The sequence below is a fragment of the Culex quinquefasciatus genome, chromosome 1, assembly GCF_015732765.1.
Source record: "Culex quinquefasciatus strain JHB chromosome 1, VPISU_Cqui_1.0_pri_paternal, whole genome shotgun sequence".
Lineage (NCBI taxonomy): Eukaryota > Metazoa > Arthropoda > Insecta > Diptera > Culicidae > Culex > Culex quinquefasciatus.
The window spans coordinates 10,962,538-10,979,660 of record NC_051861.1 but is presented as its reverse complement, the minus strand read 5'-3'; the positions used below and the strand labels follow the sequence as shown (position 1 = coordinate 10,979,660).

At 41.7% G+C, this 17,123-nt stretch overlaps 1 protein-coding gene across 5 annotated transcripts in view; it reads right to left on the bottom strand.

Annotated features, from left to right (window-relative positions):
- Window positions 1-11,551, bottom strand: part of LOC6033953 (dedicator of cytokinesis protein 1) — a 30,011-nt gene extending 18,460 nt beyond the window's left edge. For all 5 annotated transcript variants that reach the window (XM_038248665.1, XM_038248667.1, XM_038248666.1 and 2 more), the window contains exon 1: window positions 11,001-11,551. In XM_038248665.1, the coding sequence (XP_038104593.1) occupies window positions 11,001-11,046 (46 nt within the window). In that variant the 5' untranslated portion in view covers window positions 11,047-11,551. The remainder of the gene's footprint in view (window positions 1-11,000) is intronic.
- Between the last annotated feature and the right edge of the window lie 5,572 nt (window positions 11,552-17,123).

Sequence of the window (17,123 nt, the reverse complement as noted above, 5' to 3'; positions counted from 1 at the left end):
CAGGCCAACCTCAAAAAAAAAATGTTCCATTTTGTATCGTTACATAATTCACCGCTTCCAAAAAAATGTACATTAACAAGACCAAGAACACGACTTGTCGACGCCATTGCATAATGCCTCGGCGGCATGGCTTGCTCAGCGTCTGCAAAATGTGTACGCTGTGTAATCAAAGTGTGACGCGCTAGAATGGCAGCAGCAGGACGAGCGCAGCTGCCGACTAGATGGCGCTCGAAGAGCTGCCGACTAGATGGGAATGGCACCTCGATTACGGACTTCAAATTTTAGTACCCAAGCCGAATATCGACTAAGGTTGAAAGTGTCAGTGATTGAAAAAAGTTGCGTAGCTGTTGGAATCCTTCAAGGTAAGTACAATCGTGTAGCTGTTCGGTGACCTTCGCGGTAAGTACAACTGTCAAATCTGTCAACTGTCAACAGTGAACTGTCGTTTCACGAATAACTGTCCACACCATCGGACGGATTGCAATGAAACGACAGTCAAATATCTGCAGCCTACTGCTTCGACGAAGTCGAGAGTGCTCATTTTGATCGCTTCGATTGTTTCCAGCGAAGCACCACGTCGGTTCCCACGGCTTCAAGTGCCGGATTGAAAGACCGTTTAGAAGAGTGCGCGCAACGCATCGCAACAATCGTGTACACGCAGATGAAAGTCGCAGGTGGCCTTGAGTCAATTTGTTGCTTCTTCAAGGCTTGCTTGGTTCCTACAACAACGCTTCGCATGTTCATCTGCGCCGACAATTAGTGGGAATATAAAATGGAAATGAGCTGCGCGTTCTGCGCGCCGAAGAAAGCGTCGGGAAAATTGAGCTATTAAGGTGAAGGTTAACGAATTTTGACGTTTGCTTTTTATGGCAAACGCGCCATAATGGCGGGCGCAAACTACGCAACCGCTAATTCTAGACAGTTGTCGGCATAATTGACGGGGTGTCAGCACCGGTCGGACTTTGATTGTAACACGATAATATCGTAGACTGTTAGCTGTGAGCGATACTATAATTTGCTTACCTAATGCATAACTGGAATTACAATCGCTGCAGCGAAGCGAAGCTTCCACCGGCGAGGTGAAACAATCGATTCCTTCTTGTTGTTGACTTGGGCGATTATTTATGGAAGCGTTACCATTTGAGTCAACACAATGCTCTGACTGATAGCAATTATCATCGCAATGTCTTCCGAAGAGCGACGATAAAGCAAACATATTTGCGCTTCAAGTGCTGTTTGAACTCTTCGATAAAGCTGTAGAAAACACAATAGAACGGTTCTCATCGAGATAGCTCGATTCGTCACCATCTGTGTGGCATCCAAGTAGCCCATCAATCTGTCAAACCCTTGCGACGGTACTTTGTCAATGGTTGCTTTGTCCCCAAACTGGATGCAGACGACTTAATTTTTCGATTCCATCCTCTTCCTCACCGCAGTCAATTGAGACAAAGTGACGAACAGTTTAGAAAAAAAAATGTCATTGAAACACCCACTTGTCAAGTGCCTGAATTGCCCTTCTCTCACTTTAGTTTTGACTTAAAGTTGTCAACAAGTGCCATTTTATGGCGAAGAATCAAAACCATCCGGAAACGTCAAAACAGGTCGCCCGAACATCTTGCAGCGTAACGTCACTGAACTTTCCCCCCTCGTAAAAGAGGAATTCTAATATAAATGGCATTCCTCCCGGGGCTTCCAAACAAAACTGCACGCCACATTGCACACATACTGCACTGTGTTTAATCGCGAGCAAGTTCCGGTTTGACGGCAGACTTGCACTTTCGTTATGGCATGAGGCCCTTCGAGGAATGGTTCGAGCACAGACAGAGCCGCGCAAAGTGTCTTATAAAACACGACACGCATGTAATGCTGGCTCATTTGCTGGGGAAATTTATTTTATTGGCGATTGTGTGGAACCAAAGGCAAGAGGATTGGGCACTTCCCTAACACGGACTTCAACATCGATTACCTAAAGAAGAGATCATGTTCGCATTGAAGTGTTGGTTGCAGTTCAAGCATTCGAGGTAAGTACATCTGCCAAGGTTGAGTATTTCCCTAACACGGACTTCACAATCGAGATACCTACGCGGTATCTGACGTTGAGTTCGAAGTGTTTCCAGAAATTAAGGGTCTGCAGTGTTCGGGGTAAGTACAACTGTCAATTCTGTCAAAAATGTTCTGTCAACTGTCAACGTCTGTCACTTAGCAAGCCGCGTCGCATTGTCTGTGACCATCGCTCACAGTCACATGTGTTCGCTGGCGAAACAAGTGCGGAATGCCAACTTTTTTATTTATTTCGAAGGCAGAGTCAAACTTTGTTTCGAAAATGATCCGAATTACTACGATAAACTTGTTTATTACAGTGAAATATTTAATCTAGATAAGAGAAATTGATCAACACATTCCCCCTTAAATTTCGAGCGGCACGTTCCAGAAAAAGTGAAAGCCCCCCAATTAAATTACATCAGCCGGCTGCCTTCCTACACAGCCATCGCATCCCGAGATAAACTAGACCGTACCTACATGAGAAGTGGCAGCAAGTGCATCATCAGTCAGCTCAACCATGAAGGGAACGCACCACCCATATCTGGGATGACTTTTTGATCTTTCGGGGCTTCGTCTTCTTCCTTGTTTACCCACCACCAGTCTGCACTGGAAGCGTTTTGACCCGGGCACATGCTACTCGTTGTGAAGAGACCGGAGCAGCTTAGCTTGGCAGCTCTCGGGGCAAATGTGTGAATTTGTTTCTATTTAGACGTTAAATATTTTAACAAGCTGCCGCCGCCTGTTGCACCCGAGTCTCGTGCAGGGCGGCTTCGTGGCGTTGATGATGAGCTAACAAGTACGGAGCGGATAATCTGCTGTGCAACGTGTACTTTTTAGTAGCGTGACCTCACTTGAGGGTTTTGCGAAAAAAATGAGCTTCCCTAACAGGGACGTCAGAAATAAGGTACTCGGAATGGGGCATATGAGAAAATTCGACTGAAAGTGTTTCTCTATTACGGACGTCAAAATTGATATACCTAGAGCAAGACACAGGTTGAATTGATGTAACAAGGTAAGTGTTTGGAGTAAGTTCGAGGTAAGTACATGGTTCCAGTATGCTGTTTTTTTGGCTTCCAAGGGTAAGTAATCTGTCAGCTCTGTCAAACCTGTCAACCAATATTACTCGTTTTGCGTTGCAAGCAAAACGAATAATTCTCGATATCAGAGTGTCAATCAAAATTACTCGTTTTGGAATGCTAGCAAAACGAATAATTTCTGCAATCAGCGAAGAAGCTAGTCCGTTGCCGGAAACTTCTCGAAGGCAGATTAGCGACTTGCTTCGACTTATCGTGGGGCAAAAAAAAACCGCACGCGTTCGGATCCGTCCACTAGAAATCAATTCGGAATGTTAATGACGCTCTGGATTGTGGTGGCCGTAAAGAAATCCGACGCGCGCGATATGAATTACCAAAGTGCTACCGCTTGAGGTTATGTTAATCTTGAGAGTTTTAGTCACGCCGATTGAGTCACTGCCCGTCAAGTCAAATCGTTGCGGCGTTTTGACAAATTTCTGCATAATCTCGCTTGGAAATGTCAACAGTTTACAGCTGGACACCCCCCACCGTGGTGTGATAATTGCTTTCCCATGCACGAGCTGCTATGCCAACTATTTGCTGTGACAGCACAAAAAAATATGGCTGAGGCAATCGAGCGCGACCAATTTTCGCAAAAAGCTATGGTCACACAAGCTCGTGTAATCAGATCAACCTGCTGGGTAGTGGTGGCTTAACTGCTCCAAATAGCTCTACACTTGAGATTTAGAGGATGGTTTGCCAATCGCAACCGATCTAGTAGGCTTAACCTGCGCTTCGCGCCCAGTTGGCCATGATTTATGCTTCCAGGCTGGTGGGATTCCGCGCCTACTACGTTGCATGCTGATCTTGGACTTGATTCATCACTGCATGCTGCATAAATTTGCAAGTAATGGTTTGTTTGGATGATTTCTATTGTGTGTTTTCTACAGTTGCTTCAACCAGTTCGCACACATCGTCAGAATCGGCAATTGCAGTGAGCAACGTGAAATATGGCTGGGAAAATCCGCCAGATGCGATGTTTGCATCATGCAAATTTTCCCATGCCTGCTGGCAGTAGCCGTGGAAGTAACAAGTACTTGGAAAGAGAGTGAAACTGAACTGTGGAAGGAATTTTACGCTATTGAACTCTCTACACTGTCACAAGACTCCCAAAGTTGAGGTTAGAGCCAATTTAGCGAACTTAAACGATTCACTTTCAACGCGCAACAACCTCAAAATTACTTCCTCAACAGAAAGAAACTAATTTGCATGAGTCGATTGGGCCCGGTGTTTCCGGTTGGCTAGTTTTCGACAGACTTCCCAAATGCCGTCTTCCTGACGGCCAAAAGGTTTATTCAACCGGCTATCAATCAAAAGGCAAATGGACAATTTTACAGCCGTTGGAAGACATCGGTCGGGTGCTGCAACACTTGCAATTAAGTCACACGTCGCGTACGAGAAACTCTCAAGGCGGCGACCGTGGGCCGTTTTATGGTCATTTACTGTGTTTCGTACAGGGGAAGCATGTTGTAGTTGTTTAAAATCACTGTTAAAAATATATGACAATAGATGAAAATTGATTTTTTCCAAGAAGACGCCAACTTCGAGAAAATTTAATTCTCAAACGCGGACTTCAAAAGTGAGGTACCGAGCTCAATGTTTGATATTTCTTGGAGAACGTTCCAGCCTAGATGTAGGGGTAAGTACAAAGTGAAGTGCGGTAAATTGTGAGTTCCGGTGTCAAATGGTAAGTACGACTGTCACGTCCGTCAAAATCTGTCAAAAGTTCCACTTCAAGGTGGATTAAATCACGTTTCATAAACACAAACTGACAGGCACGGACGAATCCGGAAGAAAGCCCACCGCCACACACACACACGAACAAATCGTAGTAATCGCTGCGCCAATGTTGACTAGATCGCTTCCAACACACTGAGGCAAGTACCGACGTGATAAGGTCCAACGCCTGCCTACTAGATCACCTTGTGTAAATATGTGTTCACTATCTGGGCAGCAATAACAAAAAGGTAAAAATTAATCACCATTTATTAACACAGCGCGCGATAAGACGCGACCTCCAACCGACGCTACCTTGAAGGATTTTTCGTAACTTTGTCTCTATTTGAGCCAGACCGTATGATTTTACTACTAACCCAAATAAATATACATGAGATCCTCCCCCAAAAAGAGGTAGGTAAATGTTTACATATTTCCCGGCCCTGACTGTTTGTTTTTCCCTCTTTCATCAGCTCGTCGAGTTTGCTCTAGTTTGGGGGAAAAGCTAATCAAAAGGCACTCGCCTTCAGGGCACTAACGTGCCCAAATATTAGCATATATTTGTTTGCACTTGCCTGCCGGTTTACTGTCAAAATTCCCACGACCGAGTGGTGTGGGCTCAACTTGACGCGGTGACGTCTCTAGTACGGACGTCAGATTTGAGGTACCTCGGCAAATGTGAAGGCAAGAGTAACGCGGGTAAGTACTAAGGTTGCTAAGGCGTTCCCTAACACGGACTTCAGAGGTGATATACCCAGTGTTAGAAGGTTTACAAAATTTGAATCGATTCAGGTAAGTACAAGTGTTAAACAATAGTGCAACAGTTCCAGCAGTTCCGGGAATCCCTAAGTGGTAAATACATCTGTCAACACTGTCAAAAGCTGTCACCGGAATGATTCGTTCCAAGGAGTAACTTTGAAACGAATCATTCAGCACACGATTAAAGCTAGCAATTGTCGCTCTGTCTGTTCGCGAAGCGAACCTTCGTGTGCCCAGTGAGACGATTCGGCCTGCCACATTCCAACATTAAGTCACCAATGCATGCTCAGGCGTCTCGTCTCCGGAGCATGTTTGTGTGCGTGTGGTGTGTGACTGGAATTGATAATAATCAGCGTCACCACTGCGAATCAAACTGAGCTGGTGTTTGTACGCTGATGAAGATACGAGATTGACTCACGAAAAAAAAACAAAAGGCTGGAGTGTGTCTTTTGATAAAAAGAGGAACAACCCTAAAGTGAGGCTATAATTACTTGTATGTGTGTTTGCTTGCATGACTTTGAATGCGCAACTAAACTGGGGAGAAACGGAATTTTAAAAGAAATAATACAATGCAATTAACTCGCTAGAATGCCATCACGAACGCAGCCGAAAAGGAAGTTTCTTCATTAGCGTGAAGATATGTCCAGGGGCATTTATGAGCCCTCTTGGAATGACGTTAGAAAATTGGACGGTTAATTTGGAATTCCGCTCGACGGTTGAGGTTGATTAAACTGAATCACTGTTCCAATACTGAAATGTTAACCTTTCTCCGCGGATGCAAAACCACAAAAACCGATACCAAGGGCACGATTCCAAAACTGAGTCATCATGTTGTGCCACTTTCCGTTCGTGAATCATTGGACCTTTTAAACCGTTAGCTTTTTCGCTTCTAGACTCCGAAAGCGTGGAGAACCTTCAAAAAAGCATGAAAAATGTGTACTTTTTTCGTGTTCATTAGCGATGATGATACCCGCAGACTTCCGGTGTGGTTACTTTACATTTTTTTCGCTAATTCTTGGTTCTTGTTCTCTTTTCCCTCGTCCCGACATTGGTCCGGATGTTCCTAATGAAAATCCCAAATCTCCGAGCCCGTCTGACTGGTAAAAATGTAAGCCAAACATAATCGTTTGTTGTGTGTACATTGTGGTCGAAAGGCAAATGTTGATTCATATGTGACCAACCAGAGTAAAAAAAGAAGTTGAACAAAAATAAACAAAGTATTTTTGGGTTTCCTGACGTTCTGTGCGTAAGCTCGTTTCGAAAACGTGGAAGAAAACGTTTTTTGTGTGTCCTAATCGATATCATCGAAATAATAAACAATTTTGGGGTACTAAACGTTACACCACAGGAAGAAGAAGGCCCACCAAAACCAAACATAACCCCCGAAACTTTTCACGTAATCATCGTTAAATAATCCCCCCTCACAGGCAAAAGCAAAATTTTGCGCCACTTTTGCGACAAGGGAATACAGATTAGCCCTCTTCAGTGCGAGAGGACATTACCGGCAGATTAAAGTCATTCGCCGGGGAAATGTTGGTTTTTGCCGGTTCTCTACATAACCATGGTTAGTGGGGGGTGGTGAAAATGGCAGTAGGCGAGGTGAGTTCAAAGAACTTGAGACTGTGACGTCAAAAGCGAGCTTTTGTTGAAAGTGCGCTTCCCAAACACGGACGTCAGAAGTGATGTGCCCAGTTGTAGGTCAAACACGTTTTGAGTTAAGTTCCAGAACATTTTGACAGGTTAGTAGAAAGGTAAACAGTGTTTTGATAAGAATGTTCCAGATTGAAATGGTAAGTACTTCTGTCATTCCTGTAAAAATCAAGAACCGCAAGGTTTGATGAAGGTTGCAAGAATCTTTTCCATTCAAAAATAAATGCCGTCTCCTTCATCGAACCTCAATCTCCTTGCACAAAGGCGAGCAAAATCGGTTTCCATCAGTCACAGTTTGCATTGCGATTGATTGCAAGCTCATAATCAAATACTCGTCTTCTTGGCCACTTCATCGTCGTCGACACCACGCCGCACAAGATAAGATTAGATACCGCACCCAGCGCAGAAACTCTTGAAATGTCTGTGTTTATGGCTGAAGATGGCGCGTTGTGACTTCAAAGAACCAGCCAATTCAATCGAAAATGACAGCAATTAACGGCGAGCGATCGAGAATTGGGACCATCACCCGTCAATTAGGGGTGGGGTAGCCCAGCAGCGACGCATTAATTGACCGATTGGAACCTCGCTGAACTTTCGTCAATTGAATAATCGGTGGGGCCTTTTTCGGAGCGTAAAACTCCACTCAGCGAGAAACCACTCCACGTTTCATAACCGCAGTAGGCCAGTTGGCCAGCGGGGGGTGCGCGCGACCTTTTCAGTAGGCGTTCTCAACTACGGACTTCAAAGGTGATATACCCACGAAGCATGTTTGAAAAGATGACTGTTGGAGCAATTCGGTAAGTGATGTGTTGTGGTGAGTTCCAGCTCGAAGAAACCGGTAAGTACATCTGTCAAATCTGTCAACCGAATCAGTCAAACAAAAGATGATAATTTGCTTTGAGGACTGTTCTTCCAAACGCAGGAAGTGGCGAAACTTCCACTTCGATAAGCTATCGATTGGGAAACTTTCGCCACTTCCATGGAAATAATTAGTTCCTGCGAAAGTCACAACAGCTAGCTTCCTGAGTGTGAACACTTTCCCACGCAGCAAAATGTAATCATTAAAACCAGCTGTTGTGAACATTCGCCAGGACTAAAAGAAGGCGAGAAAAACGGTAATTCCTTCCCACACCCTCAATTTCTTGTGTGAGTTTCTCCCGAAATCCCTGTTGCCTAATGACCGCCCTTTCTGCACCATTTCACAATGATTTATGGGTTCTTGAATGAACTTTGAATACCGTGCTCTGGCGAGGGCGTCCAGCTGTGACTAAAAGAGGACCTTCGCAAACGAACCAGCAAAAAGGAGGAGATTGCAATAACGTCTCTCTTTTTTTTCGTTGTTTGTGTTTCGTTTCTTGGAAAAATAATCCCGGCAAAAGGGTTCGAAGATAAGACGAGGCGAGGGCATCGCCTTATCGGTTTACCCACGGCAGGATGAAGGTCGATTGCGTTCGGAAATCCGCTCCGGAGAGGTCGCGTCTCCGATTACAGCGCGAGCTTGCGGAAAGATCAAATGTTATTGGATTCTGTTTTTTTCTGGTGTTTGCTGCTGCTATTACTTTATGGGGTTTATTTTGTTTACGCTAGTGCCGATGGTTCTGCACGGTGGTTTTGCTGAACAGCTATTGCTGGATGAAGCCGTTATCAAAAAAATGAACAAAACAGAACCTGCGATGATGATGGGGGCATTGGACGAGAGCAACAGTTGTTTGCTTGTTAGACTAGAAGTACGGTTTCCCTAAAACGGACTTCAGAAGTAATGTACCCGTTTCAGAATTTTCATTAATTTAATGATGTTCTCTATTACGGACTTCAACATTGATATACCAAACGAGAGAATTCGATTCAAACTTGCAGAACGGGGTAAGTACAAAGTGTAGTGAGTGTTTCAATGATTTTGAGTAAATATGTAGGTAAGTACAACTGTCAATTCTGTCAACCAATTCAGTCGATTAAAAGAAAGCGATTCGTTTAGAGGACTGTTTTCCTCAAAACCAATCATTCAAGCTCTGCGAGCTCGTCTGTCACCTGAAGAAATTTTTCCATTAAATTTCACAACTCCCTAGCTGAGGGTGTCAGTCGAGTTCAACAAACCAGCCCTATTTTTAGCTCGTCTGCGTCTAGCCGACGATCGCATCAGAATAATTTCCCTTTCGATCTGCGCTTTCCCTTCACACACCAAAAAAAAAGAAAAACCTCAGCAGGCGATAAAATTTCCCACAAATGCAGCAACCTCCGCGAGATCGCAGCAACCAACATGATTCAGCGCGTTGCTTCCAGGAAAAAAAGTCACCCGTAAGCCTACTGCGATCCGCGCGTAGAGCGGCGATGAATCATGATGAAAAGTATGCTCCTCTGGTTGCAAATAAATGGCGTACGTGCCAAATTGAAACTCCTCGAAGAAAGGCGATATCGAGGGGGAAGGAAAACTGATAAGGGGCCCCGATACTAGAATTCAAACGGTTCGTTTCTTCAGAAATTGCGTTAAAAATAGAATTTATATATCGACGGGCTGGTCAAACAGCGAAAGTCACTCAATCATTCCAGATATCTCGGTCATACACTCCAAACCTGCGCGTTGGTCGTCTTGGGGATCGAAGTTGGCTTTGGCTAGGCCTCCTGCTGAAGTTGTCAAGCGATGTAAACAAAGGCGTTGTTGCTTCATGGCATGCTGGATCCTATGCTTCGACGATCACTTCACACACCAGTGTGTGTAGTAGTCGTTGTGAAGGTGACGTTTTGAACTTATCGTGATCGCAAAAGTATAGGTTATGTCGTGACACTTGCGCGTCGTGCACTCGTCTTTAGGGTCGATCGCCAAACATTGAGCGAGTTTGATGGGGTGTTTCAAGCTATTGTTCCACAATTGACGTTTGACTCCGTGGTTCGAGGGCGCGCCACTGCAACAATCGAAGCAGTCGTCGCCGAGAGATGAGCCGGAGTCACGGTAGGCTACGAGGGAATTGGTGGAAAAACTTGTTTTCTGATGATGATGATGGGGTTTAGGTTATACTGACTGAAGTTGTTTATTGTTGTTCTAGTGGTGATCTTATCCACCTTGGACGACCCCCGGAGGCTTGAATTCGCGAGCGATGATTTCATTTGGAAGTGATTCTTTGTGCGCAATTTTAGGCTGATCTTGTTGAGAAACAGGTTTTTAAAGGTCTTGGAATCTAAAGTTTTAATTAAACTGATACTTCTCCAGCATGCCTTTATATTCGTTAAATTCAGCTACACTTTAAAAAAAAGTTTACTCAAAAATAAAATTTGAATGCTCAAAAATCTCCTCTTGTTCCTTATTTTATGCGTATAACCCGTATTTTCATTAGAACTCTTGCAGAGATTTTGCCTCATTGGAAAATAAACCAGCATAAAAGCGACACACGCGTCGCCTCCTTATGTTATTTATATTTTCCTCACTCTTCTTGTTTCCTTTTCACCAACTTCTTCTTTCCCTTTACTATCTTCTTCCTTTTTTACACTACCACCACCATCATCAGCATTCCCTCTTCTCTCTCAACATTCTTCTGTTTATCTCGTTCTCTCTTTTCTTCGTTCTTTCGCAGCCCGGCGAGCTTTACCGTATTCTCCCTTTTTCTTCTCTTTCGCTCTCCTCCCGCGCTTCGTTTTCGTTTTTATTATTTCGCACTAACACCCTTACACAACAAAACCCCAAATTATTGCTCCAACCAGCACCAAAACAGGGGAGAGTAAACAATCAACCAAACAAACAAAACAAAAACGCGAACGATTCCTTACCGATTGCGAGCATTTTCGCATCGCCAACACTTTTCCACACCGTCATTTTGATTGAATTTTGTTTGATTCTATTTATTTTCGGGCGGATTAAGTCACCACCAATACCACCATCAAAATTTGTTTAATTAATTTGATTTTTCTTATCGCAGCAAAAAAAACACTCATTCGTCACCGTGTGCGACGAAGAACTTTTTTTTTTCACTTTAAAATTTCGTCAAGTTTTCTTTTGATTCACATTTTCGTTGCACGTTAAAATTATTCCATTTTTTATTTCACTATTTTTTGCACATACATCAAAGTAGGTGCGGCGGCGAACGCGAGGGATGAAGTCCGTGTTAGTAGGCTGCTGCTGCTGTTATACAGGCAACATCGTCACAAAACGCGCGTGCACACACACACACGGACAGCAAAAAAACCCGGGTTGCTGTGATCAAAGCAAACACACACACGCCCGCACATTACACGGAGCAAATTGCACAGACAGCAAGCGCGCGCGAGCACGAAACGAAACGCGTCCGAACCGGTCGAGAGCAAAACGGCGAATGTTTACCACATCGCAGTGTGCGGCGGCGGTGAAGTGAAGTGCCGAGTTGAAAGCTTATTTTGAAAGGAGGGTGCGTCAATTGACGTTTGTGGGGACAGCGGTGCCAGAAAACTAAATATTTTAGACTGGATCAATTTTTGCATAAATAGAAAAAATGCCGTCGCATTTTAAAATCGTTAAATGGTTACATCCTGCATAATCAAATACCAAAGGTGAAACTGTCGAAATCATAAGAAAATTATTTCTGGTATGGTTATCATTTGTGATATTGTTGATATAATGTCACGACCATATAACAAAATTAAAATGGTACTATTTCCCGAATTGTTACACTTATCTTGACATATTCGAATGGTTGATTTTTTTTCCTACAATTTAATGAACGGTATCTATTCGTCATACGATTAGGATGGTTCGAAACAGCTATTGTTAGAACATAATAGTACTGTAGCCGGTATGATTTAGTCAAAGAAACCTAAGCGGAAAAATTTCCTAAATTTCCTAAGTCCTAATAATTGAAACAATTGCACAACAATTAATGGTACGATATAATTATTCCTCATATGTTTGGTATTATTTCAAACAGTTTTTGTATGATTGAGCCAAAAATGAATTTTAGCGAAAATTTTCTTAAGTCCCAACAATTCAAACCATTATTCAACAATTCATGGAACGATATACCTGAATTCAGCGAAAATTTTCTTAAGTCCCAACAATTCAAACCATTGTTCAACAATTCATGGAACGATATACCTGAATTCAGCGAAAATTTTCCTAAGTCCCAACAATTCAAACCATTGTTCAACAATTCATGGAACGATATACCTGAATTCAGCGAAAATTTTCCTAAGTCCCAACAATTCAAACCATTGTTCAACAATTCATGGAACGATATACCTGTTAGCCATATAGTTTGTATGTAAAGCTAATTTATTTTCGTGATAATTTTTATAAGTCCAAATAATTTAATCAATTGATTGACCATTATCAGAACGATAACTGTTCGCCATGTGATTGGTCTATAATTAATTTGTATGGTTCTACCATACATGTTACGATATATTTATGATAAATTTTGAGGCCACATTTCATAATAAAATGCATTTTAAACCGGCAAACGTAAAGTAACTGAGATAGCTCAATTAGATAAGGCGGCAGCACCACGGAAGAATCAACAGGAGACATCATCATCAAGCGGCAACATCACCCTAAGGGATGAACAAGCTGACGTAAATAAAGTTATCGTCGCGGATTAAATCGTAGAATCTATCGGTATTACCACGTTAATAGTTACGGTTATTGTTTGGCCGCTGCAGGAGAGCTGACTCGTCATCGATCTGGTGGAGTTCTGCTGTTTAAGAAGAGGTGTTAGCTGTAAATCGACAATTAGCAACATTATTTTTCCACCACGTTGCTGCTGGATCTCTTTTGTTTCCTTGTGGACCTTTTCGGAGTGACCACTCTGACAGCTGCTGTAATGGTCACTCACTGAAATGAACTCTAACCATTCAATGATAACACGTTCAACCTCGGTGAACTCACTTATCAGCTTGGACGGCAATACTTTGAAAAGATCTCGCAGCGATCTTAACCAGGGCAGTGAGATGGGTGAAGTCACCGATTTGGCTGATCTGTGGTCCAAAATCCATGGAATGTTTTCGAGCTCTGCCACAATCATGGAAGAAAAATTCAACACTATCGAATCCAAAATTGACTCCTGCAAAACGGATCTCGAGGAGCGCATTGGTGGCATCGAGCTCAAGCTTGCCGAGTTGCGGAACGAGTGCCACTCGAGTGTTCAAAACATCGCTCAAACTGTGGACGTCATGCGCCATGACCTGGATATTACTGCAGAGGGCATAAATCGACTTGGCAGATCTCAAGATATACTCATCTCTGGGGTTCCCTACATACAAAATGAAAATTTGCTCGGTCTGTTCAGGAATATGGCAAACACACTTGGTTACAAAGATAATCAACTGCCCATGGTCTCGCTCAGACGTATGGCTCGCGACCCTATCGCACCCGGAACGATGCCTCCAATCGTGTGCCAATTTGCCCTGAAGAACATTAGAGACGAATTTTACCGCAGTTACCTCAACCTGAAAACCCTCAGCTTGCGCAACTTTGGATTCGACAGTGACAACCGTGTGTACATCAACGAAAACCTCACCGAGCAAGCCAGGCAGATCCGAAGTGAGGCTCTGAAACTCAAGATGAAGGGGAGGCTGCTGAGGGTTTACTCCAGAGACGGCGTCGTTTTCGTGAAGGGACCTGGTGCTGCTGATGCCGTTGCGTGCCACACGCTGGACAAGCTGTTCCACCACGTCAAATAACCTTTCCTCAAAAGCGCTCTCTCTCCTTCCCCACCTCCTTTGTTTCCCTTCCATGAGTTTATCCGTGAATCCCCACCCTCCTGAAAGTCAATTTGTGAAAATAGTTCATCAATCAAACCTATCCTCGCTAAATCATTCATCCTGCCTCGATTTTCCCTTGAATCCGATCCCTTATTTCCCGTGAATCCATCCTTCCTGAAAGTCTGTTGCTGAATACTGCGGTTGCTGATCAAATTGTTGCTGATGATGTCTGCTGTTGTTGCTGATGACGGTTTGCTGCTGCTGCTGATGACGGTTGCTGATATCGCTGTTTTACGGATGCTGCTGTTGCTGGTGAGGTCGGCCGCTGTTGTCGATGACTGTTGTTCCTGTCGGCGATGTCGTAAGCTACCGTCTATGCTGTAGTGCTGGTACTACCGTGCTGGATGCAGAGGCGCTATCAATGGCCGTAACTTACTAAGATAGTTGTGTTTCTTTTTGTTTGATTGATTTAATCCTAGACGGCCCATATTTCAAGAAAAGTGAATTCAATAATTAGTTATAAGATATGCTTCTCAAATCCTAGTTGTAATTTTCGTGTGGTGGGTATGGCAGTTGGGTTTCCTCTGAAGTCAATTTGCAGTTGGTTCTACGATGTTGAATAGTGGATCCGTTCACAACACCCCTTCAAATTCATTCATTCCACGTGCGGTCATCAATGCTTGTTTAAATAATGAAAAATTGAATATATCCCACATCAATGTTCAAAGCCTTTGTGCTCGACAGTTCACTAAATTCAATGAACTTAAAATGTCTTTTATTGACAACAAAATTGATATCATTTGTATGACAGAAACTTGGTTAAGTGATAAAATTACCGATTCGATGATTGAAATTGATAATTTCCAACTGGTTAGAAATGACCGAAATCGACAAGGAGGAGGTATTTGTGTATATTATCGAAAAAATTTGAATTGTCGCATTGTTAGTAAATCGATATCTTCTCCATACTTTCACACAACTGAATTTTTGTTGCTGGAAATGCAGTGCGGTTCGAAAAAATTTCTACTAGTAAACTCAGTAAACTCACTATAATCCACCAATTTCTGATTGTTCTGGTCTTCTGGCATCCCACTTTGAAGAGTTTAACATAAAATATGAATCAACCTTTTTTATCGGTGATTTCAATACTAATTTGATGAAAGATTCCAATAAATCACGAAGTTTTCGTGATGTTCTAGAAAGAAAGTCATATGTTTGTATAAACGATGAGCCAACTTTCTTTCATAATACCGGATGTTCTCAGCTTGATCTTCTTTTAACTGACTCTCCGCAACTTATTATAAAAAATGATCAAATTTCTATGCCAGGTGTGTCAAATCATGATATGATAATTGCCTCATTAGATATTGATTTCAATTCTGAAAATAATATTATTTACTTTAGAGATTACAATAACTTTAATGCAGCAGCTTTGCGTGATACCTTTTTTTTCTTTCGACTGGAACTCTTTTTTGCGTATAACTGATCCTAATGATTTATTGGTCAGTTTTAATGAAATACTTAAGGTGTTACATGAAGACTTTTTCCCTCAAGTGGTACAAACCAAGAGACAATCTTTGGTATAACAATGATATTGAACTAGCTATCGTTAATAGAAATATTGCCTACAATAACTGGAAACGTAACAAAACTACTGATCTGCATAACATATATAAGAGACTTAGAAATCGCGTAAATGAAACGATCAAACATGCCAAGGAAAATTATGAAAGAAGAATTATTAATACCAACGTTCCTAGTAAACAATTATGGAAAAATATTAAAAAACTTGGTGTTACTAAAACTAGTTCCACGCACAAAAGCTGCGAGTTTTCTCCTACAGACATTAATAATTTTTTTGCTTCTAATTTTACGTCCGATGATACTCCTTATGATGGTATTTCAGGTTTTTCAAATGATGATGGTTTTCGTTTTCGACAAGTGGAAGAATTTGAGGTTGTTAATGCTGTTTTTTCTATCTCTTCAAATGCAATCGGTTTAGATGAAATACCAATTAAATTTGTTAAAATTATTCTACCCTTAGCTTTATCTTATATTACTCATATTTTCAATTCTATTTTTCTGACATCAATTTTTCCTAATGCATGGAAACGCGTAAAAGTTATTCCTATTAAGAAAAAAAATAATAGTACTTCTTTAAGTAATCTTAGGCCAATAAGCATTCTAAGTGCTCTTTCTAAAGCATTTGAAAAATTAGTAAAATCACAAATTTCAGAATATGTTAATCAAATGAACCTACTGAGTCCCTATCAATCAGGTTTTAGAAAACACCACAGCACTGAAACTGCGTTAATCAAAATACACGACGACATTGCCTTAAATTTAGATAAAAGGGTATTGCTATTTTGCTCTTAATAGATTTCGCCAAGGCATTTGATCGTGTGTCACATACAAAACTATTGCATAAATTAAAATCTAAATTTAACTTTTCTTCAATGGCTGTTGATCTCATAAAGTCATATTTAAGCGATCGAAGTCAAGCCGTTTTGTATAATGATGTTTTTTCTAGTTTTGTAATGATAAAATCTGGTGTCCCCCAAGGTTCAGTCTTGGGGCCAATTCTATTCTCGCTTTTTATAAATGATCTTCCATCGGTTCTAACTTTTTGTTCGGCGCATTTATTTGCCGATGATGTCCAAATATACTTCAACGCTGATGTTAATTATAATATTGATGTTGTTGCACGAAAAATTAATTCCGATCTTCATAGTGTTTGGCTCTGGTCTCAACGTAACTTGTTGTTTATAAATTCGTCTAAAACGCAAGCAATTCTATTTAGTCATTCCAAGATTAAAATTAACCATCCCATGTTGTTTTTGAATGGTGACCTAATTGTTTTTGTTGATAAAGTTGTAAATCTTGGGATAACCTTTATGTGTAATTTATGTTGGGAGGCCCAAATAAACATTCAGTGTGGAAAAATTTATGGAACATTAAAAAAATTACATCTTGTAGCCAGACATCTAGACATAGCAACAAAAATTCGAATTTTTAAAACCCTGCTTTTTCCGCATTTTATTTATGGAGATTTCTTGTACACAAATGCATCTATGGCAGCCCTTGATCGACTTAGGGTGGCACTTAATTCATGTATAAGATTTGTTTATAACCTTCCAAGAATATCTAGAGTTACTCACTTGCAGAAAACACTTATTAAGGTTAAGCAGTTCACCATTTAAAATCATATTTTATTGATTTGTG